This window comes from Cavia porcellus, unplaced genomic scaffold, assembly GCF_034190915.1.
Source record: "Cavia porcellus strain 051 isolate PalLab524CR breed Dunkin Hartley unplaced genomic scaffold, mCavPor4.1 scaffold_12, whole genome shotgun sequence".
NCBI lineage: Eukaryota > Metazoa > Chordata > Mammalia > Rodentia > Caviidae > Cavia > Cavia porcellus.
In genome coordinates, this window is record NW_026947495.1 from 49,045,744 (window position 1) to 49,064,944 (window position 19,201).

Genomic DNA, 19,201 nt, shown 5'->3' on the forward strand with positions numbered 1-19,201 from the left:
GGGAATGATTTAGGACCATAAAGGAGATGGGACCTCTGACAGAGCACGGGGTTCTCAGACTGCAGGGGGAAAATATTCTTGACAATTGCTATTTTCTGATTTGCCCATTTCCTTAGTTGTTAATGGCCAACACTGTTAAATGTACTGCAGTAAAGAAAGTGGAATGTCTTATAATTCAGTGAAGGTTTGCTTTGTGATTTTATTTGATTCTACACACTAAAACTTTATTGCACGAGAGGGAAGCAGGTTTTTATAATGTTTTGTTGACAAGCTTTCATGTCTGGAACAATTTCAAGTCTGAGCTAATGTGGGGACTGATTTTTTATGTAGACTGAGAAAACTGAAATTTCTGAGGATTATCAGTGAGAAAAGTCCTGTCCTCTTATTATTTTGATGAATCCAGCAATTTAGGTCTTTGAGTAAGTGAAGTGTTTGAGAAGAAATATCTTGCTTTTCCTCCTTCAGTTGAGTTTCAAAATTGGTAGGGTGATGTCAAAACCACAGAGTTTTGTTTTCAAAATATGTAGCTCTCCCTTCCTTTATACTTATCCAGAGACATATATGAAGGAAATCTGAGCACATCATTTTAAAAAAAGTTTCCCAGATGCTTCTGATAGGTCATTTACTTGAGGATCACTAGTGACATACATGTTAAGCAGGATGGCATGTGGATCATTGATTTGCAATTTTCAAACATCACAAATTAGGACAATTTTACTCATTCATCATTATGAAAATGCTATTTAGAGAAAACTCTGGAGCTTTATTGCTTTCTAAAAATTTACCTTTTTTTCTGCTTGTCACAATTTTCTAATTTAGAGCTATATCTACATCTTTGTGTGGTGTTTTGGGGATTTTTTTGTAATTGAAGTCAATAAGGAAAATGATATTTAGAAACAAAACGCAGAAGAGTTAGCAATTGGCTGTCCACTGTTGCCTATGGAGTTAAGAAAATGGGGACAAAAAAAAAAAAAAAAAAAAAAAAAAAAGAAAAGAAAAAGAAAAAGAAAACAATAGCTCTGTAAGTATGTATCTTAATTTAAGGGAGGAATTCTTCCTCAGTACTAATTCCTGAATGCCAGGCAAAGCTTATATAGGTACTCATAAAGGGAAGGAAACATTCCCAGTTCTCCAAAGTAGAGAAACTAAAATGTGGTATGCTTGGTGTGTTTTGGTGTTTTACTACATCACCAGCACTTGTATTTTTGCTTGAGTTATGAACTCGTCTCATTAAGCCCATAGAGTTGGTTCCCCCATAATTCTGTTGCTCACTGAATTTATTTACTCTGAGATACTGAACTCATTTTCAGATAGAGGAGAACTTAATCATGTGACTCATGGAGTTTCTCAGTCAAATTAAAACTCTGCTGGGAGACAATGTTGCTGCTTGAAATCTAGGATCAGATTTCTAACTTTTGAATCTACTGCTCCATCTTTCTGGAAGAAGATGTGCAAACGAAGTAAATAAAATTTATACTTTGGCCACATTAATGCAGAAAGATTGTCTCGGATCAACAAAGGAGAAGGCACATCACTACCTAAAACACATCTTAGTTGTTGTTGTTGTTGTTTTTTTTTTTTGGTCTTTTTGAGACAAGGTCTCACTATGTAGTTCAGGCTGGCCTTGAGCTCACTTTATAGTCCAGGCTGGTCTCAAACTAGCAACGATCCTCCTGCCTCGGCCTCCCTAGTGCTGGGATTACAGGCATGACTCATGCCCGACTCACATCTTGTTTTTGAATACCAAAGACATGCAAAAATAAAATCAACTTTTCATAAAGCAAAATGTCATACTTCATAAGCTGAGATGATCAGTTGGAGAATGTTTCCAGAGTCCTTGTGAAGTAGCCCCACTGTGGCTCCAGGAATAAGTTTTGCATAATTCTGTAAACAAACAAACAAGACTGAGTCAATCTTTGCTCCTAGTTAAATAGGAGTCTAGCTTATTGGTTGTGACCCTCTGTTTAACTGTATGAGGGAAACAGGCTCCTCATAATAAGGGGGATTTCCCTGAGAATGCAGCACCTACATGATACTGCTTACTGAAGTCCAGTGGGAAATGGATCGCCAGAATTGCCTTGAGGATATCTAGGATTTGTGGTTGTTGCCTTGGTTGAGTGCTGTGATTTATATCATGACAGGATTCATGTCTCAAAAAATAACATTTAAATACTGCCTTCCATTCCTAGAGAATTGTTTGCCCAAAAACTTTTGAGCATGAATCTAGGAAATTCTTTCTCTTCTTAACATCACCAAAACCAATGTTCGGCAATGAAGGAATTGGGTTGTTCCATAGGTCATTTGGTTTAGAGGATTTAGTGAACAATTTCTTGGTGGACAAATGAAATGCACTGGTAACAAGCACTCCTTTGGAGATATCAGCGTAGTCCAGGGTTTGGCTGGAGTTGTCCCCACCACATCATGCTCATGTGAGTCAGAACATAGTTCTAAATGGTCTTCAAATTCTGCTTATGTTGTTTCCTCTGAGACCACACAGTACCAGTTCATCACCACCCAGGTATTACGCCTGGCTAGGGGACAAGACGTTGCAAAGAAGTGAATTTTCCAGACATCTACACAGGACTTCTCTTTTTCATTTTAAAAGTTTGTTATTTTCAAATGAACATCTCTCCAAAGTGTTTGATACACACTGTCTTAAAGATTCATACGAACATCCCAACTTATTTTTAAAGGAATAGTTATTATTCTTTTTATTATTCCTAATATTATTCCTATTATTTAAAGGAATAGTCATTACTAACTACTGCTCTGTGTGCATAAAAGACTTTTAAAAACCACAAAGAGGTTGCACCTACACAATGTTGGTCCTGGCCTCTGGCTGCTAGATTTTGTTGCTTGAATTTATTTTAAAATAATTTCAGGCTGGGGACGTAGCTTAGTGCAAGGTCCTGAGTTTGATTCCTGTTACTAAAAATTTTTCTGCCTTCTCCTTAAACTTTCAGTATCTCACACATTTAGTAACTTACGTTCTTTCAGTAACTTACACATTCAGTAAATTATTTGTTTATTGTTGCATGTAACAACATCTAGTAAGTAGGCTTAATATTCTGCGCCACACAAATAACATTCCACTCTTTCTGTCAGTCTGGTCTCCTATGTCCCTGTAGTGCAATCAGATCCCTGAGTTACTGAAATCATATATAGAAAAAGTATGCTTGGAGTGATAGATTTAGGATATCTTGTACAGTTCTAACATAATTTAAATGTACCATCTTATTCTAAAGAAGATTAAGTGGTCTAGAAAGTTCATGGAAATTAATTGGAATTAATAATTTACCTCTAATTCTGATAGTGATATTAAGTCCATAAACGAGACAATAAGAATGAATGAGAGGAAGGAATGGAACCAGGGTGATGTTAGAACACAAAGGCACCTGGGAAGTCCTGGGTACTTGCTAGCCTTGGGTGTCTGGGTAAATCCAAGCTTTCTATTCTACGTGTGTGGAGAAAAAATAGACTTTGGTTTTGATTTATGGGTTCTGTAATGTTCTACTTACTGTAGTGCTCAAGTCTGAAGTTGCTGGGAATCTGAACCCTGAAATGTTTCAGATGTGGCCGTGCTTTGACACTGAATTTTAATACTGAGGGGGCCACAGGCAGTGGTCCAGGTAACACTCCTCACCTTCATCCACACACCACATCACTGTCTGTTGCCAGCGGGCTCTCTTCTATTTCCCTGAGTCAGGTAGAGCTTGTAAAATACCAGGAAGGCACCGCTTCATCAACTTACCTCTTCAAATAAACACATGTCACAAGAGGCTGTGAAGCATGAGACCTGTGGTTAATAGCAAATGCCTAAATAGAGACTTGCATTCCACTCAAGTGGAGCTGGAATGTGTGTAAATTTGACTGATCCCAGAAGAGAGGCAGTGGGAATCTTTAGAGCTCAACAAAGAAAGATTTAGACTCTTTGAAAAAGAATTTTAAAACTCTTAGCTTTGCATGAAAATTGCCGCCCTTGAACTCCAACCTGGTATGTCCACGAAGGGGAGGTCATGGGAATTTTCTGTAAGCACTAGTTCAAGGAGCCTTCAGATTTGGGGTCAATTCTTGGTTCACAAAGCTGATCCCATTGACTTCCTGAAGCATAAGTATGATTCCACGTGTGGCTTGACATTTGGTGTTCGGCTATCAGAACACGTGGATAACATTAGTGGCCTTTGCTGATGGCCAGCAGAGCAAGGTTACAAAGAAACTGGCAGCTGGCAGGAGTCACAGCGATAACGCTGACAGTTGTGGAGAGGGAAGCTATTAATTAATTTCTGGATGCTGATCCCCCAGAAGTATTTCAAATGATTAGCTAAAACATGGACAATTTGGCTTTGTGAGTGAACACTGTAAAAAATGATACTTTAAATCTGGTATTATTATAATTACTGTAAATATCATGTATCACACGCCTTCCTTTCACTAAGGTCCTAAGGTGCTGTTATAAATCGTCATGATTAAACATGCTTAGTGTTAGAAAAAAGATGCTTTTGCATGCCTGGACATGATAAATTATAGTATTGTAGCTCTGAAAGATGATGCTTTAATATTAGAAATGATGAATTCTGTAAACATGATGTTGCATGAACTGATTAGAAATGCAAAAACTTCTATGCTAGGCTTGAATTCTCTATTATTTTTTTCTGTAGATCATCCTACTTAAAGGTTTTCTCCTTTTCTCTCTGCTATGCCACTGAAGAGTACCCCAGGTTGCTTTTCTCATTCACTTAGTTTATTTTCTTATAAATAAACTTATTTATAGGATTGTCTTAGTTTATTTTCTTTATCCAGCATTATTTATTTGTGTACTCTGTCCTCATCTCAAAAACTACATTTACTGTTCAAGAGAGAATTTGCTCCCTGAAAATCTCATCTTTGTCAAAGATAGAGAATTAGAAGAAGACAGAAAACCATTCAGTGGGCAGGCACCAGAGGAGATAGAAGACAACACCTGACCTCACATCTGTACTCTCCGGGCTCCTCTCAGCACTGGGCAGGATCTGATTACCAGAACCAGCTGTCAGGTGTGCACTCCTGCTTGGCTCAGGGCAAAGGAACATGTGGTCAGTCGCACCCCTGCTGCCTGGTTACGGTGGACAGGCCATTGGTTGGCTTTCTCTTCAAAGAGATTCTGGCTGAGGACCTTGGCAGACCCCCTTGCTTTTGGTAATGCCTTGGTGTTTTCATCCCAGAAGGGACAGCTCCTGACACAACCTTCATTCCTGCTTTAAGTACTCCCATTGGATAGCTCCTTGGAGACTGGCTGCATTCGGCGTCCATGTTTGCTATTAACTGTGTCTTGACCGAATGTCTTGTCTTGGGCACTATTCCATAGCAGGTGGTGATTCTAGCCTGGAGCCGTATGTCTCCTCCCTGCCAAAGATCTTTTTGCTGTAGTCTCAAAGACTATTTGCCTTCTAAGAATTCACTGTCATTTTAGAGAGACCATAATACTCAGCCCAAAAGATTGGAGCATGGAGAAGGTAAAATCAGCTTGCCGCATACATACTAGAAGCATTTTTGTATAGAACATGTAAAATCAACTTTAGCTATAAGCCACTTCTCTTTAGGCTCTGTGCTTACATAACTTTCTTTCTGTGAAACCTAATATGTTAATAATAGCGCTACTTCATTTTATGCTTAGCAATGAGATAAGATCAGTATTGTTAGTTTTCAATACATTAGCGATCTGTTAATGTTCTTAAATATACTAACTACATGTATGTTTATAGCAGCAAAATTCACCATAGCTAAATTATAGAAGTGACCTATAGCCCATCAACAAATAAATGGATAAATAAAATGTGGTAATGTGCACATGGGAGTTATACTCAACCATAAAGAAGGACAAATTTGAGTCATTTGTGGGACAATGGGTGGATCCTGAGCTTATCATGCTAAATGAAATAAATTGGACACAGGACACTAAATGTTACATGGCTTTGTTAATTTGAGGAACCAAAAATATAAATCATTTAAAGAGCAAAATAAATAGTGATAGTAGGAAACAGGGAAGTAGAATGTTAAGATGGGAAGTGATCTGGGAAAGGAGGGAGAGGAATGATCAGTGAGGAAGAGGAGTGAACATGATGTGTGATGGATATGGACCACTTCCTCAACACAAATGCAATTAGGAGGTATCACAGGTATATACTGATGAAAAAAGAAAATACGTTCACTGAAAGATTGTCTTATACAGACAGAGAACTCAGGATATTATATAATCGGCTCACAAATATTTCATCTGATCTTTCAACGTTTTCTCATCATTTCTTTGTATCCTTTTGGTCAGTGATTCCATTGGTTTGTGCTCTTTTTCTCTGAAACGTTAATAGCAACATAATACATATATGTAGGGTTTGAGCAGTGTCCTGGTTTATGTCTGTGTCCCCCAGGCCGCATGAGTTTGCATTGTGCATTTGCGCATTTGCATTGTCTAGTGCTTGGATTGATGGTGTCAGTGCTCCACCCACATAGGGGTGGAGCCTGGATGTGATGTAATGGCAGGAAGAAGGTGTGTCTTGCTCTTTGCTTGTTCCTGTTTGCTGTTTGCAGCTGCCATGAACTGCGGCCCAGCCATGCCCGCCTGTCTTGGAGCCAACTGAGTGTGGACTGAAACCTCCAAAAACTGTAAGAAATAAACCTTTTCTTTCCCAACTTTGGGCTTCAGGTATTTTGTCTCAGCAATGAGCAAAAAGTAACTAAGACAAGCAGTAAACAGACAATTCAATGAGTATTTAAAATGTGAATGAGCACCCTAACCATCAGGAAGATCAAGCAATCAAACATGGTCGTTCCCTGGAATCCTGCTCTGCTGCTTTCCAGTCATCACCCCATCACAGCATCACCATTATCTTGACTTGCATCAAGTCAGGGGAGATATCTTCCTGGCCTGAGGGTTAAAAAATGTCTTAGATAAGGTACCAAAAGCACTACTGATAAGGGAAAAGATGGATGAACAGGGTTTAAAAGTAAGATCTATAGATTCAACGCACTCCTAATCAAAACACCAGCAATTTGTTTTGTGGATATCAACAAACTGATTAAAAACATATGATCTTTGGGTCAAAGCAGAAGGCCTAAAATAGCTAACTTAATATGAAGGAGAAAAACAAAATTGGGAGACTGATACTACTTGAATTCAAGACTTACTCTAAAATTATAAAATCAAGACAATGTGGTTTTAACAACAATAACAACAAAGAAAAAACAAAGAGGGACCAGGATATAGCTCAGAGGCACACATCTGCCTGGCAAGAACGAGGTCCTGAGGGTGGTTCCAATACCGACAAAGAAAACAAAAAACAAAAAACAAAAAAAAAAAAGAAGAAAAAAGACAAAGAAGTCAATGGAAGAGACTAGGGAGCTTAAAAATATCCCTAGATAAATATAACCCACTTTTTGTTGATAAAGGAACAAGGTCACCATATTGGAGTAAAAATATTTTCAGCATAAGGTGCTAAGACAATTGGACAGCCACATGCACAAAAAAAAAAAAAAAAGAATCTGGACATACAACTTAATATCTTTCACAAATACTAACTCAAAATGCATTACTGACCTAACTGAAAATGTAAAAGAAACAGGTGTGGTAGCACATGCCTGTAATCCCAGGACTCAGGAGGATTGCTTCAAGGTTGACGTCAGCCTGGGCTACACTGTGAACCTGAACTGCACAGCGAGACTCCATCTCAAAAAAAAAGCAAGAAAGAAAAAGAAAGAAAGAAAAGAATTTAAAACCATAAGTCTCTAGAAGACAGGTGACCTTGAGTTTGGTGGTGATTTTTTTTTTAGACAAAACACCAAATGTATGGTCTATTTCGAACTGTACTTAAAAACTTCTAGAAGGACAATGCCAAGACAATGAGAAATCAAGTCACGGAGTGGGAGACAGTGTTTGAAAAAGACACATCTGATAAAGATTTTTTTCATCTGAAGTATACAAAGCTCTCTTAAAACCTGACAAGAAAATAAACCATTTGATTTAAAAGTGAGCCAAAAACCTGAACACACACTCCACCAAAGAAGATACACAGATAACAAAATAAACACATGAAAAGATGCCCATTATCATATGTTGTTGGAGAAATGCAAAAGAAACAGCAGTCAGATACCACCACATGCCCATCAGAATGGCCACAGCTGGGACACTGACAGCACCAACAGCCACGCTGCTTACATAGAGCTTTATCCAGCTCTGTGTAACCTCCGTGCCTTTAACACTCACTGTGTGATCCAGCAGTCAGACTCCTTAGTACTTACCTAAGGGAGTCAAAGGCCTAGGACTAAACAAAAAGTTCAGCTGTTTATTTTAAGCAACATGGATGCCTTCAGTGGCTGAATAGAAAACTGTGGCATATTCAAATGGTGGAATATTATTCAGTACTAAAAAGAAATGAGCTATTATTGGGCCATGAAAAGACATGGAGGAATCTTTAATGCATATTATGCAGTGACAGGAATCTAGCTGAAAGGGTTGCACCCTGTATTATTTCAGTTGTATGATGTGGAAAAGGCCAAACCGTGGAGTCAGTAAAACACATTATTGCTGGAGGTGTATCTCAGAGGCAGAGCACCTGCTTAGCAAACTCAAGGCTCTTGTTTGATCCCCAGGATTGCTAAGCAAATAAATAAAATTTAAAAATAAAACCATCATTGGTTATTAGAGGTTGGGGAAGGGAGGGATAAACAGGCAGAACACAGGATTTTTAGGGTTTTGAAACTACCCCACATGATACTGCCGTGACGGATCCACACCATTATATATTTGTCCAGTCCTAATGTACAATGTCAGAAGTGGACCCTGATACAAATAGCTGCAGACTGTGGTTGATGACCCATCAGTATAGATTCCTGAATTGTGGTGTAGGATATAATACCTGGGGAGGCTACTCATGAATGGGACAGGGGATACTGGAGAAATCTCTATGCCTTCCACTTAATTTTGCTGTACACCAAAAATTGTTCTAAAAAAAACCCTATTATTTTTAAATTACGAATTTCTGTTCTCAAACAGATACTTTTAAGAGAGCGAGAAAGAGCCTTTGATTGAGAGAAGGTATCTGTGGTGCATGCAAATGACAAAAGACATGTAAGTGACAAAGCCTTTTTACATATCAATAAAAATACATATGAATCCTAGTGAAAATAGATACAGAAGTGGCAAGTAAATATTTTAAAAGTACTCAGTATCTTTAGTCATTAGAGAAACATTATTTGAAACCACAATGACATGCTAGCATGTACCCATTAGAATGGTTAAAATTTAAAAACTGTAAATTTGGAACATGATCATAGACGCATACTTGGAACGTAAATTGGCATAAGTACTTCGGAAATGTAGTTCCCTACTGTATCTACTAGAACTCAACATAAGCATGCCCTCCCGCAGTGCTGAGGTAGGATAGGAGAAATAGATAGGCAAAAGAGAGGTAGGGGTATGAAAACTTTTAAATTGTACTTTAAGAAAAGTACAGCTTCAGAACACTGTAAAAGTTACCCCAGGTTACCATGCCTTCTTTTTCCTTTCTGGGCAACACACTCCAAAATTCCTAACAGTCTCAAAAGATACAATAAGCTTTTAGATCTGGCCCCTGCTGCCAGCTCCAGTGGCACAAGCCTGTAGTTCCAGCACTCAGGTAGGAGGATTGCTGCAAGCTCAAGGTCAACCTGGACCACTTAGAGAGTTCAAGTCCAGCCTGAACTGCATAGTGAGACCTTGTCTCAGAAAACACTTGGGCCTATGCTTTTCTTCTGATATTATTCATAAATTCCATAGACTGTCACCCTCAAGAAAGCACCAGTCATTTGGTACCATATCTGTAAATGACATTCACAAGAAATGGTTTGCATTCTAATCTAGCTCATTAATCTAACGGACAGAGACAATAGAAATAAGATACACATAATGTATTCCTAGGTCACCACGCTTGAGGACACTAACATAAATACCCCAACCCTGAGCAGAATGCACCCCGTCCTCATGAGCCTGCATTTGCTCCTGAGTGTAAACTTCTTGTTGCCTAAGAAATAAATCTGCCTATGCCTCTCACTGATGAGTCCTGCAATTTTTTTCCATGATGACTCAAGAACCTACCCTGAGGTGAGAGTTGGTCTGAGGCCTTCACTTCCTCTTCAAGGGAACCTCCTTAAATCCCATCTGGTGACAATTCTACTCCAAGATATACACAGCCAACTGAAATGGGCCCATGGAATGTGGTTATTCTGAGACAAATAAGTGCTTGGAGAAGCATTTGTTGTTGACACCGTCTTGGTCATGTTTCTGAGTGATTCAGATGCCATTTAAACTGTGGCAAGTACAGGTAGTTCAGAGGGTTGGATCTGTCGAGCACTTGGTCACAAGGAGTAATCAGTTCCTACGTGATTCTTTCTAGCTGAGTACGGAATCAAGGGATGTCACCAGGCAGACTCTCCCGTTCTCATTGGCAACTAACTCATCTCACTTTATTTGTCTCCTACGTCTGTCCCTTTCCTTAGTGGCTGCTCCGAGGACTAAACCCCTGTGAGATGAAATTACCAGTGCAGGACTTACAATGGTGTGGAGGGGTCTTGACCTCCCCAAGGACTTCTTAGTAGACTTTTTAGTAGGCTGCTAGGGCATCTGTCGTGCAGACCTTGGGACAGCCTTCGGGAAGGGGAAGGGACATATAGGGAACAGACAGCTTCAACCGGCAGTGGAGGAAGCCCACTGCACAGATGGCTAGAAGTGCCCAGAGTCTGCCTCCTTCGTGCCATGGGTGGAATAGCCAGAGCTAACATTCTTACCTGGCTGTGTCATCCTTTCAGTCTTCACAGAAGCCCTATTATTTGGGTACCATAATTATCCCTGTTACACTGCCAAAATCCTGAGGCCCACAGACTTTAACATGCCTGAAATCACCCACCAGGAAGAAAGTTGGATCCACCTCTTCCTGGCACCAGAACAAGACCACTCTCTTAACAAGACCACTTCTGTCAGGTGCTTGGCAGTGGCTCTCCTGATCTTGTGGCCTCACTGTTGGGTTTAGATGAGTGAGTAAGCCAAAGATGAGGTATAGTAATTTCCTGCCATGACTCCCAACAGGAATTTATTGTTTCACAGTTCTGGGGCTTAGAAATCTGAGAGTAAGGTATAGGAAGTGCCAGTTACCCTCTGACACCTGGAGGGGAGAACCCAACCTTATTTCTCACTACTTTCTAGTGGTGTCAGCCATCCTTAGCATCCTTGGCTTGTAGGTGCATCTCTTCTCTCCAACCCCACTGTCACAATGTGGACTCATCTCAAATGCTTTGTCGTCTTTGCAATTTTCCTCTTTAGATAAGGACACTGCTCTTAATAGATTAAGGGTCTACGTTTCTGCAGTGTGTCCTTAATGTTAACTAACTGCATCTACATACCGAGTATCAAATCTTTAACATTTTTTGTTTTGAGACAGGGTCTCACTCTGTAGTCCAGGCTGGCCTTGAACTCACGAAGGAGCCCAGGCTGGCCTCGAACTCCCCAGAAATCTTCCTCCGTCAGCCTCTCTGGTGCTAGGATTACAGGCATGCACCACCATGATTAGCTTTTAACATATTTTTTTGGAGACATGATTCAACTCAGAAGTACAGAGATTAATTCTTTTGATTTCTTTAATCTTATACTCCTGTTTTAGACTGGACCACTGAGTACCTTCCCAGGCACAGAGGATGTAGGCTGAGAAACTTGACCCCATGACAGTTACTCACTCTTTCCCTCTAGCCCCTAGCAAGAGGAAGTGATGCTGATGCCAGAAGCAAAAAAAGATGAGAGTCTCATTAGCAAGTTAAGATAATGCTTTGTTCATGGGGACTCAGAGATTACAGAACATTTTCCTACCCAAAGCAAAATGGAGAAACAAAAAGGTTTGCAGCCATAATGATTTTCCAACTCAAAGACTACATCTTGAAAGAAGCAAAAGCATAGAGGCAGAAAAAATTTCCCAGGGGAATGTATTGTGTTATTTCTGTGGTCCAAGGAAAACAGCTCTCTGCTGGTGAAGGCTTGCGAGTGGTGTGCTCCTTCTAGACCCTGGGGAGGGGCTTGCAGAAATAAATCCTCAGGAAAGCAATCAGAACACTTTCTTCCCGTGAGGTCTTTCATTCTTGTGAGGTTTTATTTCTCTGGTTTTCTCATTCATTATCAGTAAATGCAGGGATACCCACATTATGCAAAAGTTTACCCCCAGGCTCATCTCTGTTACCGGGGCACCCAAAATTCCAAAAAAGAACATGTAATTGTTTCTGGCATGAGGGTAGAATAAATGTCTGTCTGTGGGCTGCATGATATCTGCTTTGCCTTCAGGCTTTCAATTGTCAGCATTCCATAGTCAGGCAGGTAGATGGGAGTGTGCTAATTAGATCAGGTGCTTGATTTTGAAGTCTGTACCAGCAATGACTAGGTAGTGGGCTTCAGAACTTTTGAGCACTACCTGTCTTTCTCACAGTCTGCCTGGAATGTAATTATCTTGTCAGCCAAGAGGCTGTAGCGCATCGCTGAACGAGTGCTTGGCAGCAGTAACAGAGTGATAAGGGAAGACGAATGGACCCGAGGTGCATGACTGCTCTGAGACAAATAAATGCACCAGGAGGCACTGGAGAATGGAGGCTCAGAGAACAAAGAGGCTGCCTGCAGTATTTGTTACTGAGGATACTTCAGATCTTCTCTTAACAAGATTACTTTGCCTTTTGATAGCTATTGCAGGTCTTTGCTGGGGAATGCAGGTCCCTAAGCTTTAGAAAATCCTTTTAAAACAGGAAGCAGTATGGGGTTCAGCAGCAGCCTGTGTGCTCTGCAGACCAATGACAGGTAATAAAACTTTGAAGGATGACAAGTAGGAAGGAGATGAAGGGGACAAGGAAATAGCAAGCAGGTGTATGTGTGGGGACTACAAAAGAGCTCTCGGCCCTCCATACTGCAGGGCTGAGTGGGCAGATTGGCAGCATGAGCATTTTCTCGGAGACTGTTAGAACTGTAGAATCTCAGGCTCAGCCTAGAACTCCTGAACCACAGCCTCCGTGTTAACACCTCTCTGCCCTGTAAGACTGGACACATTAGAGGAGACTTAAAAAGGGAATACTGGTACATTGATCTCAGTCCCAGACACTCTGATTTAATCAGATCTGGGTGTAGGGTGGGCATTAGATTTAAAACAAATGAATAAAATAAAACAATGCAAAACACTCCCCAAGTAATTCTGATAAGCACCAAAACCTGAGAACTGCTGGCGCTGAATCTCTTCAGGGGAGGTCATTGGAAAATAAAGGTATGATGCTTTTAAGCCTATTTCAAAGCCATCATTCATGTGACATTTTCAGCCCGACTAATGCCCATGTTACACCCAGCAACACTCAGCAACAAAAGTGGTTTTATTCAGTGCCTGCCCATGGATTGGCACTTGCTTTCCTCTCTGTGACTCTAAGATTAGGGGATTTGCTTTCAGGTTCCCTTTTCTGTTTTATTCCTTTCTATTCCAGCTCACTCCAGGCTGACTGATCTATTTTTAATTTTTCAAACACACTGATCATGGAACCCTTTGCTGCCCTTGCTGCCTCAGGACCTTTGAACATGCCTTCTTCTCTTTAAGAACTTTAAGATCTTAAGAATGACCTCATTATTTCCCCCTTTATTACATCCCATTTTGGTGTACTATAAAGTTGTACTTGGCTATTTGTTCTTTATTTCTTGTCTATTTAATCCTGATAAACTAAACACAGTGCTTTTATTCTCTCCTATTCTCCCAGTGCCTAGTTCAGTGTTTGGCAGGGCGCACAGAATAAAAGGATGAAGGCAAGGATCAGCAGATTATGGCCTATGAGCTGTATTTTGGCTCTCACCTATTTCTGTAAATAACTAGACTCATATGTTTCTTTATGGTCCAGGATGCTTTTCACGCAACAGTGGTAAAGCTGAGTAGTCATGACAGAAGCCAGATGGCCCACAGACTTTAAATCACTCTGTGACTCTTCACTGAGAGGCCACTAGACTAAATACAGCATGCAGTTTGAATTTCAGAGCAGAGAACAATTTCTAATAAAGTGAATCCCCAATGTTGCAAGGAATATACTTATACTAAAGATTATTTATTTAAAATTCTAATTTAACTGAAAGTGCTCATTTTTTAAATGTGTAAACACTAGTAACCATGTGGAATAAATGTGTCAACCCCTGAATTAATGAAATAGCTCAAGCTGTAGAAGTTTAATGAATGTCTTTCTGAATTTTCTGTTTAGTTCTGAGAGATTCAATATTGTAGGGGCACAAAACTATTAATTTATGCTATAATTAATATTAGCCTTTTTGTAGCTCCTCCCAGATAACTTGATCTAAAATTAAAATATATAACACTTTTAAACTTTATGTCCTGGGGGCTGTCAGTTTAATTTGTCCTCTGTGTGTAGATGCCATCTGTGACCATTTAGAGGACTGTTCCACATGGAAAGTGCTTGGTTGCTGTTAGCTTCCTGCGTGGTGAGCCAAGCTGGGTGAGCATCCCGTGAGCACAGCTGTCATGTGGGCCAGACTCACAAATACCGACATGTACCGGGTGGCCAACTGCCACCACGGCAGAGCTTCAGGGCATGGACAGATGACTCAGTGAAACAGGAGTTCTCCCTTCCTGTGGGGCCCCCGAGAGCACAGGGAAGGGTAATTCCAGAGCCTGCGCCCTTTGTGTCTCACAGAGGAGCCTTGTTTACAAGATATCAAAGTCCTCACCCAAGGCACCCTCAGAGATCAGAAAGAAGCAGGTACTAAGTAATGGGTTGTTTTATTAAAGTGAAAACATGAATACGTGAAAAAGTTGCCACTGTGCTTCTGTAAAACAGTAGCTGGCAGGTAAGAATGGCATTCAGGTTTGGGGTGGAAGGTAAAAGAGGCAGGTTTGCCTTCCTAGGAGAGCACGCGTCCTAACGTATGGCAACCTTGGGCTCAGCATTTGTGGGTGATCCTGACATTACCTAATATTCTTGTTAATTAAAATGATTGATGTCTAACTAAATATAATTTAATGTCTTATGCCTTTCCAAGACTGTAAATATACAAACTCATTAAAATTTTTAATATACTTAATATGCACAGTATTATGCCTATTATGTTAAAATATGTAAATATATGCAAAGAAAAACATTCTAAAATGTCCACCTTAGTAGCTATATCGGAGAGGTGAGCATTTTATAAGTGATCTTTCCTTTCTTCGTATCTTTTAGTCTTCCACTTCCCTCTTGCTTTGGCAAATAATATGTTACTTTTGCAATCAGAAGAAGAATAACTTGAGTTTGTTTTGGTCCAGCCACACTTCCACACTACTTTGTGGTGGGAGAGAACTGGACACACTTTGGAAGGAAACTTAGACACTCCTGTGAAAACTGAAGACTCCGCTCTCCTGTTACCAGGGACTTCACCTATGGGTGCGGATTCGACAGTGTGTGAGAAACGTACATAACTGCAATGCCTGTCCTATGCACAGGTGAAAATACGGGACACCCTCAGTTACAGAAGAGGCTCACTGCTGTGTCTCCGCTGCCACAATACACAGAGCTGTGGGACGCAGTGCCCAGAGCTGCACCAGCCTGCACGGATAAACCTCAGACCTGGAACATTAAGCACAACGGTATGAATGTGCTTAAGTGACTGTACCCAAACTAAAAATGGTTAAAATGGTCAGGTCTGTGTTTTCTATATAGTTTGAAAATATAGTAAGAAAATATAATTCAAAAAGTTCTTTGGAGTTTTAGTAATTCCCTCCCAGGATCAGTCATTGATATGAAAGCCAGAGGTCATTGTTCTAGTTCTTTAAAAGCTAAAATCAAGTTGTGGAAATAATATATACACCACAAAATGAAGCTTATGAGCTGTGTTTATAACTATAAATTTACCTACTTTTTATAGAATGGAAAACAAATGTGAAAAAGGACCCTAAATTTAGGATACCAATGAGCTCTATGGAAAACAAAGGGGGAGATCAGACCAAGATTGGGCAGTTCCACGGCAGGCAAGTATATGTGAAATGTTTTATTTCTTTTAAAAAACTGTAACCAAAAATGGTGGCAAAACTGTTACTATTTGAGAAACATTGGCAGTGGGTTAGGGCTATATATATCAGCATCATCATCACTGTCACCATCATCACAGTAAACTATAGCTAGTGTCGGACCTGGTGCCCCCACTTTGCCCCTTTGCCTGGAATCTGTGACAGTGATTACCACGGGCGGAAGCTGGTTCAGGGGTCTGGCCGATGGCAGACTGCTCCCCAGCAATGTTACCTGTTCTTGCCACTCAGGGTTTAAATAACCCACAAGGCAGAATCAAAGACTCTTGAAGTCTACATACCTTTAGATTGCTCTATTCATCTAAATTAACAGCAATAGTAAGGAACCCCAGATCAATTGTTTCCTGGCCTTGGGACTCTGTCATTTAAAAGGAATTCCCTTACTGGTTCACCTGTCAGGGGTCTCTGCTCAACCCTTGGGCTACATGCTTTTAAAGTGATGTCTAAAATTGGTTGCTTTACTTAAAATACTGTTCTTCAGATGATCTACTGGCTAGAAATTGGCATGGTCTATCCCTACAGCAGCCTGAATTCAATACTAATTTATCTCAGGGGTTGAAGCTGGAGATTGTCTGTATCCAAATCCTGGCTTTTAGAATTTGCTTTGCTATTTGGGTTCTATAGCCATAAAATGCAGACTAATTTATAAAATGAGTGTAAAACTCTCAAACCCCAGACTGTCACCAAAAAGCTTTCTGCAATCATTCCCCATAACCCTATTCGTAGCATAATCACTGTTGCATGTCATTCTGAACCTTCAGTTTTGGCCCTTATAACCTGAAGCTCTTAGCCCAACACTTGATACTATTAGCATTAAAAGCAGTTTGATGATTGCTAATTACGCTGCTGCCTCGTCTACCAAAAATGACGAACAGGAAAGAGAACAAACACTGACAGATATGAAAACTCTGGATCCTCAGCCAAACTCTGCCAGGAGCTCTGTCTCTACAACACAAGTCTCTAAAAGATGCTCATCCTGTTTTCTAAGCTAGTTATTGGTTTAAAATTCTATGATTGCTCCTTGTACTGTGCCTTATTCTCTCAAACAGTCACAATCTCTGACCTGCTCCATGACAGTGTCCGTGAAATGTTTGATTAATGAATGAATAAATGACTAGGTGGTCAGTGGCTCTTGGTCCAGTGATGGGCAGGACATTCTAGGTGTTGGGTAAATCTTGAAATATTTAGGTTTTGTAATGAAGGAATCTCATATTTCCTACATGGACTTAGCATAACAGGACATATCAGTAAAGCCCAGTTATAATATGTACTTTTTTTCCTTTTCTTTTTGAGTCAGGGTTTCACTATGCAGTTAAGGCTGGCCTGGAGCTCACAGAGATCCTTTTGCTTCAGCCTCCTGAGTTTATGATCACTGGAATGCACCACCACGCCTGGTTTGTTTCTTTTTTTAATGTGTATTTACTTTCCAGATTATGAGACTTTGTGTTCTTTAGGAGAAGAGTACCATTTGTAATCTGATGACTTTTCATGGCTAGGATTTATTAGCCTAAAGAATACTCCTTACATCACTGCCTGATAATCTGAGGGCATGGGTTTTATTTCCCAATCCTCTCTCTCTCAGAGAGATGTTTTCATTAATGAGGAAAGTGTAGGCAGCTTAGCCTTTGTTCCTAGATACTATCAATCAAAGAGAAATAAAAATATTTTCCATTATACTTGGCTTTACAGCAATTTTTTTTTTTGTCTTTGCGTTTTTATCGGTACCAGGGATCAAACTCACGACTGCCTGCTTGCAAGGCAGGCGCTTATGCCACTGAGCTAAATCCCCAGACCCTATAGCAATTTGTTAATTCCATGGACACGTCTCATAACCCATAAATTATCTTTTACCCCAGATGATTTTAAAAATAAGAGTTTGTAATATCCAATTAAAGGATAGGATTGATAAGAAAGAGAACAACTTTTTAAATGATACCCTAAAATTAGCTAGAGTTTAGCCGGGTGTGGTGGCTCACACCTGTAATCCCAGCACTCGGGAGGCTGAGGCAGGAGGATTGCTGCGAGTTTGAGACCTGCCTGGGTTACAAAGTGAGCTGAAGGCCAGCCTGAACTGCATAGTGAGACCCTGTCTCAAATAGACACCCCCCGCCCAAATTAGCTAGAGTTCGCCTCCTTTTGTTATCCATGTGGAGATCACTGGAATTCCTGGTAACTTCCCCTCCCCAGGGTTAGTTATTCATGGTTAAAGCTGGAAGTCGTCACATCTAGTCCTTTTATTTTACTAAACTGGATTATATTTTATAAAGTCAGAGAGACTTCCACTCAAACAAAATTGTTTTGATCTTTTCCAGAGAGACCATTAAAAAAAAAAAAAACTGAAAAGGATGACAAATAGCAAAAGGACTCAAATTTTTTCCCAGCACTGGGGATGAACAGAGTCCTTCTCATTTATTTTATTTTGAGGTAGGGTCTCACTGTGTTGCTGTCCAGGCTATGTTTGAACTTATGATGCTCCTGCTTCAGCCTCCCAGCAGGCTAAGATTGCAAATGTGAGCTGCTACACCAGCTAAGGTCCAATTTTTTTATTGTCTTTTTCTCTGTTTCCATTCCTCCCTTGCTACAGGAAAAAAACTCAAAAGAGCCACAAAAAGCACGAAAGGGTGAAACAAAAGTGGGTTACTGATTGCTGGAAAATGGAATCTTGTGTTCAGTATGTAATTTTCACAAACCACACAAGCACATGGGCAGTAGCATACACTATGGCTGCTCTTCGTCTGGCTTTTAGATCTAATGGTCAGCAGGTAGAGATAACTGCCTTCCATGGAGCAGTGGGAAGGCTGTGGTCCTTCTCCAGCAGCTCTGTCCTAGAACAGATGCAGAGTACTGCTTTTCCCTCTGGACTGTCTGGGCACAGGGCAGCAAAAGGAAGCAGGGGCATTCTGGGCTGCTGAGAACCCTAGTGAAGATCAAGTGCCCCCTGCTCTGAGCATAGGGATTCCCCTAATCTCAAAAAGTATTTGTCATACAAAACTCCTAAGTCTTCATTTAGAACATGTGATCCAACTTTAGAAAAGACTAAGTGCTTTTACTAACTTCTTTTATTCATTCAACAAACACACATATACTAAGAATTCATCCTGAACAGGAGGATCAGCAAGACTCAC

General features: G+C 40.3%; 1 protein-coding gene and 1 long non-coding RNA gene across 8 annotated transcripts in view; one reads left to right on the forward strand and one right to left on the reverse strand.

The window, feature by feature from the left end:
- Itgb6 (integrin subunit beta 6) overlaps window positions 1-19,201 on the reverse strand; it is a 127,786-nt gene that overhangs the window by 30,371 nt on the left and 78,214 nt on the right. For all 7 annotated transcript variants that reach the window (XM_003478677.4, XM_013142437.3, XM_013142436.3 and 4 more), the window contains one exon: window positions 1,795-1,884. In XM_003478677.4, coding sequence (XP_003478725.1) covers window positions 1,795-1,884 — 90 coding nt within the window. The remainder of the gene's footprint in view (window positions 1-1,794; window positions 1,885-19,201) is intronic.
- On the forward strand, window positions 15,263-17,750 carry LOC134478295 (uncharacterized). Its single transcript, XR_010050808.1, has 2 exons — window positions 15,263-15,638; window positions 15,917-17,750. It is a non-coding gene; the product is annotated as an uncharacterized LOC134478295 (long non-coding RNA).